Here is a 6089-nt window from a genome sequence, read left to right on the forward strand (position 1 = left end):
TCTCTCCCTCTCCCCTCCTCCCTCTCTCCCTCTCCCCCTCTCCCTCTCTTCCTCTCCTCTGCCTCTGTGTGTGTGTTAACATGGATGTTCAAGTCCATTTGCCTATGTAAGCTTCCTACCTTACTTCCGAGACAATCTGTCACTGAACTTGGCACTGCTGTTTGGCTAGGCTGCTGGCTAGAGGGCTCCTAAAATCATTCTGTTTCCTCAGGGCCAGCTCTGGGGTTAGAGCTGGACTCACACATGGCTTGTGAAGTGCTGGAGATTTGAATGCAGGTACTCAGTACCTTCCTAGATCTAAATTATCTTAGTAAGTATGCATTTGATTAATACTCATCGATAGCATGCATTCCTACCCCTCAGTGTCATCTGACAGAGCTACAGTCTCTCTCCTTTCTGTAGCCTGTTTATTTAAAGATTGTCATAGCTCACGTCCTGTTTCAGATTCTAAACTATCTTGATTTATTCCTTCAAATGTTCCTTAAATAAATATGTAAAAGGAAAAGGAGTAAAGGCTGTGTTGTTCGTAAACTGTAAGGTCAGCTCTTTCACAACTAAGACAGAGGAGGCGGCTTGTTACTGACAGGCTTTCATGTATAGTGTGCCATGAACCATAGCTTAGATCAGAATCACAGTCTACGGCTGCTTACCAGGAATATGGCGTCACTCCCCTCTTTCCTCAGTCCTTCATTATTAGAGTAGAATTACCCATACTGCACTATTCCAGGTGATCTGACCAGAGTATCCCCTCCCTCCCCTACAAAACTTCTTATGTATGTTTGTATGTGTGCAGGTGCATCTTAGTACATAGATTCATGTGTGTGCAGGGAGTATGCTCTGGAGACTACAGGGGCTGCCGGGTCATACTCTGTAACTCTCCACCTTACTGCTCTACATCAGGGTCTCTTACCAAACCTGCAGCTAAACCGGTAGCCAACCAACTTGAGCTATCCTCCTGTCTTAGCCAGCCTACAGTGGGAAGTGGCCTATAAGCCATTTCACTCCAGTCTTTCAAAATAAATGTCATATTACATTCCTAGGAATATTTAACATGTTTTCTTCTAAAGCCTTTTAAGTCCCCTCTCCACATATTGCTTTTAGCTACAGGCATTCAAACTTGTATTTATTTCAGTGAGTAAATCCAGGCCCGAGATAAGTGTTCCATTGGAGATAATTATAAGTTTAAAGAAATGGAAAGACTGCATGTTTTAAATTTCCCACTATTAGGAACCTTTTTACACTACTTTGTGAGTATTTTTAAATGTGTATTTATGGGTTTTTTGCATATGTTTGTGTAAAGATGTGTGTGTGTATGTGTGTGTGTATGTATAATCTGTGGTATGTGTGTATGGAGGCCAAAGGTTCAAGTTAAGTGTCTTCCTCTGTTCTACTCTATCTTGTTTTCTTTGAGACAGCATCTCCACCTGAGCTCAGAGTTCACTGATTGGCTGATGTGTTTGTCATTGTTCCAGCTGTGCTCGGATCATAGGTGAATGCCACCTCACCTGACATTTCACTTGGGATCTGTGGATCTGAACTCAGACCATTGTCCTGATATACAAGCACTTTGTGACTGAACCATCTCCCTAACCTCTACTTTCTGATTACTTAAGACTTTACAGTGGCAGTCTTTTTCTTTTGGCATGCAGTAAAAAGGAAGAAATGCTGTTAGCAGGGGTTTTTTGTTTTTTGTTTTTTGTTTGTTTTTTCTAAATCTGAAGGCTGAAGAAATGGCTCATCAGGTAAAAATCACTTGCCATGCAAATCTAATGACTTGAGTTTAGTCCCTGGAACCCCCCTTTAAAAAGAAAAACAAAACAACATGGTTTTATGCCACACATCTGTAATCTCTGTCCTTCTGTGTTGAGGGGGAAAGTAGAAACAGGAAAATCCCCCAGGAACTTGAGGACCAGCCTGGGGGCTTGCTGCTCCAACCTGGCAGAGAGGACAGCAGAGCAAGCACACACACACACACACACACACACACGCACGCACGCCCTGTTAAGTTTTAAAATAATTTATGGAGATTGAAATTATAAAAGTATTAGATTCTAAAATACATTTTTCTAATCTTTTCCCTGTAAGTACATTAAAGTAAGTCTTTTAGATTTCAGTTTGATTTGATAATATAGCTATATTAATTCCTTTCCTTTGTAAGAAAGCTCAGCTATTTTCTATTTCAGTTTCAAAGACATAATTACTAACAGGAATTTCAGTACACGCTGTAAGTGTAGCTAAGATTTTCCTATTTGCTGCTGTTTGCTGGGAGATTTCAGTTTTTGTTTCTTTAAATTGTTACTTGTTGAATGGCAGCCTTGCTATTCAGTTCAGAAACTTGTCTTTTTAATTTTTCACCTTATGTTTTAATTCCTTAGGTGGTCTTGTATTGTTGAGGTTTTGGATTTTTTCCTAGGTTACAGGAACTTGAGTAGTATCTAATTGAAGAAGTCAAAATGGGTCTCACTTCTCCAAATATCCATGTTTTGGGGGTCGAACTAGAGACTAAACTGAGAGCTATAGCCTTGCCAAGTAACTTTCTAATATATCTACCTCTGCACCGCCAGCCCAGATACACCATTCTATTCTCTTGACAGCATACACTGTTTCCTAAGTCACGTCTAAGGATAGGATATTTTCCTTTGTCTGACGGCAGAGACTCACTGTGTAGCCTTGGCTGTCCTTGAGCTTGCTATGAATATCTGACTAGTCTTAAACTCATAGAGATCCACTTATCTCTGCCTTCAAAGTGCTGGGATTAAAGGCATTCACCACCTTTAATGTTTGACATACTAAGAGTGTTAACACATCATGTATCAGCTCATAGACCATAGAAAATGTATTACAAGATATAGAGAGATAACATTAGAAAATACTTTAAAATTAACCAGGGCCGGGGAATAGTAGAAGTGTGTGCGTAGTATGCTAGAGGCCCTGGGTTTTGATCCCCAACACAGTTTTTTTTTTTTTTTAAAGATTTATTTATTTATTATATGTAAGTACACTGTAGCTGTCTTCAGACACTCCAGAAGAGGGCATCAGATCTTGTTATGGATGGTTGTGAGCCACCATGTGGTTGCTGGGATTTGAACTCTGGACCTTCGGAAGAGCAGTCGGGTGCTCTTACCCACTGAGCCATCTCACCAGCCCTTTTGTTTTTTTTTTAAAGATAGTTTTGTTTTATTTTTTAATGAGCCAGGCATGGCAACACAGGCCTTTAATTGTAGCTACAAAGAGGTTGAGATTGGGGGATCAGGAGTTCAGGGCTTGCCTGGATTGCAGAGTGAGTTGAAGACCAGCCTGGAAGGGATTGTGGGGTTGTACAGGCCAACATTTGCAGTGTCTGTTTTCATTCTAGCCTGACAGACACACCTAGATCTCTTCTTACTGTGTCATTTGAGTGATATCTTCTTTGTAGACTTATTAGGGGACTTTAGTAGTTTACCTGCATTTCAGTAATGGAGTCTCAGTTTGGGGAAGTGGGGAATTAGAAGTGGAGGATGGCTTCATATTATTGGAACACTGGGCTTTGTGCTCGGACTGGAGGTGTCATGGAATACTTCCCTGGCACGTGTGAAGCTCTGGGCTCATTCGACAGACTCCATTAGGAAAAAACCAGACCCGTTCAGTGTTTATGTGGCTGCTTCAGCTCCATGTTTTTGAGACTGATCTTTGAGGTCAGCTGAAATAGATGTAAACCAATTAGACCTTTAAATGTTAACTCTTGTGAGTTATTTACTTTAATACAGTTTATGAGATTCTAGTATTAGTGGTAGTACATACACTGAAACCATTAGGGCAGGTGACTGAGAGAAGCTGAGGCTATGAAATGAATGAGTTTATTATCAGCTCGGGCTACATAGCTGAGCCTGTCCAAAAAAAAGAAGTAAAAAAATAAACAAATGATTTTGAGCTGTTGAAGTGGCTTGCTTATGGCAGACTTTTCTGGGCTTCATGAATTGACAGAACTCATAGATGATTATTTTACTGACTGACTTTAACACTGCATTTCTTTGACAGGATATCTACAGGGAAATGGGTTTTGGCCATTATGAAGAAGAAGAAAGCTGTTGGGAGAAACAGAAAAATGAAAAGAGAGACCGACGTCAGAACCGCAGTCGTAGCCGATCTCGAGAAAGGGATGGTCACTATAGCAACAGCCACAAATCCAAGTACCAGACAGAACCTTATGAGAGGGAAAGAAGCAGAAAGAGGGACCGAAGCAGGAGTCCAAAGAAATCCAAAGATAAAGAAAAATCCAAGTACAGATGAGCAGAGGAGGCTGGCCGGTTGTAGCAGGTCTGCTCCGGCCTGACTTGGGGCACGCAGACGCACTCAGTGCCTGCCAGCAGGGCTGACTGCGGTTTCCATGCTATCGTTGTTGCCTTTCAGGTTACACTGATGGTGTGGGACTCTGGAAGAGAGGGAGGCATTTTGTGTATACTTTTTTATACAAATTTTATTGTTATGCATACATGGTAACGTTCATATTTAACATCTTTCATAGTTTCAGTCTTTTAAAAATGGATCATTTCATATCACAGAAATCCATAAACTTGTATGTAAAACATAAACATAGAAAGTGGAAGTGTTTGTGTACCTGGCTCAGCATAAGAGATAAGAGTGTCACTCACTATGAAAGTTCCATATGTCCCTTCTTGCAGGAATTATTCTGAGTTGTGTTTACCCTGCTGTTAATTTTGTATGTTTTTGAATTTTATACAACTGGCACAATGTACGTTTTCCTTCTGTGACTTTCTTTTTTGAGTCCATTTATTTTTATTGTTACATAGTTGTGGTGAATGTATTGCGCTTGATCTGTTGATAGACTTTTAGGTTGTTAGTTTTTGCTATCTAAGGAATGCCACTATGAACATTTCAACTGGGCATGGCACTTCCTGGCCATGTGGTTTGAGTTTTCAATGCATTTATAGCTATGGTTGCTGTAATTTACCTGGTATGTGACTTGTATGGGGTCAGGAGTAGCCACAAGAGCAGTCTACCGTACAGCTCAGAGCACATTTGCTCCATTATTGTACATAGTTTTGACCACCAATAGAAAAGGCTTAACTACATCAGGAGCTAGCATCTTTTCCGGGGAGATGGCTCAGTGGGTACAATGCTTCTTCACCAGCATAGGACTGAGTTCAGATTCTCACCACATACCCAGTGCATACGACTGATAATCCAGCACTGGGGAGACAGGAGCAGGGGAAGCTCCAGGAAGTGAGAGACTGAGGAAGACACTCTGCACTGACCTCTTGTCTCCACATACTGTGCAAACTCATGTATGCAGGCACACGCACATCCGAATACACAGCTGTTCTGCATACAGAACTGTAGGTGTTGCTCACACAGATGAATCTAAAACATGTTCTAGAAGAATGAGCAGGGACAAGCTGGAAGCAGCGAGGAGTCACCCACTGACAGCGGAGGCTCGATTTAAGAGCTCTGGAGTATTGAAATGGGAAAATGTATGCACCAAGCATTTCAAGGAAAACATATCCTTGATTCCAAATTATAAGAAACCGTTTTATTTTTCCTATGTATTTGACAGTAACTTTATATGCTTATGGGGGTGTAATATGTTTGATATATGTTAATACTCTGGAACAAGTAAATCCATTTACAGACATATATCAGTTCACTTTTTCTTTCTTTTGGCCAAAGTTTGCTCTCAGGGATTTTTGAAATCTAGTCATCATTATTAACTGTAGCTTGCACTCCCTGCAATACTTGCCAGACATTTTCCTTTCATTTAGTAAAAACATAGACTCTTTGACCCAAATCTCCTTTATTCTTCCCTGTGCCCGAGGGCAATGCTTCTCGTCTTCCTAACGCTGCAGCCCTTCAGTTCCTGTGTGGTGACCCCCAACCATAAAATGATTTCATTGCTTCTTCCTATCTGTGGTGTTATTATGAATTGTAAGTATCTGTGTTTTCCAGTAGTCTCAGGCAACCCCTGTGAAGAGGTCATTTGGCCCCCAGAGGGGTTGCGACCCACAGGTTGAGAACCACTGCCTTGGAGTCTGAAGTCATTTCAATCTTTTTTTTGTTTTGTTTTTATGTTTTTTTTCGAGACAGGGTTTCTC

The 6089-nt window shown here is 41.0% G+C and overlaps 1 protein-coding gene across 1 annotated transcript in view; it reads left to right on the forward strand.

Annotated features, from left to right (window-relative positions):
• Ppil4 (peptidylprolyl isomerase like 4) overlaps nt 1-5632 on the forward strand; it is a 30847-nt gene extending 25215 nt beyond the window's left edge. The window contains exon 13 of the mRNA XM_021221142.1: nt 4018-5632. Coding sequence (XP_021076801.1) covers nt 4018-4269 — 252 coding nt within the window. The 3' untranslated portion in view covers nt 4270-5632. The remainder of the gene's footprint in view (nt 1-4017) is intronic.
• The last annotated feature ends 457 nt before the right edge of the window (nt 5633-6089 follow it).

Source organism: Mus pahari, chromosome 21, assembly GCF_900095145.1.
Source record: "Mus pahari chromosome 21, PAHARI_EIJ_v1.1, whole genome shotgun sequence".
Classification (NCBI taxonomy): Eukaryota; Metazoa; Chordata; class Mammalia; order Rodentia; family Muridae; genus Mus; species Mus pahari.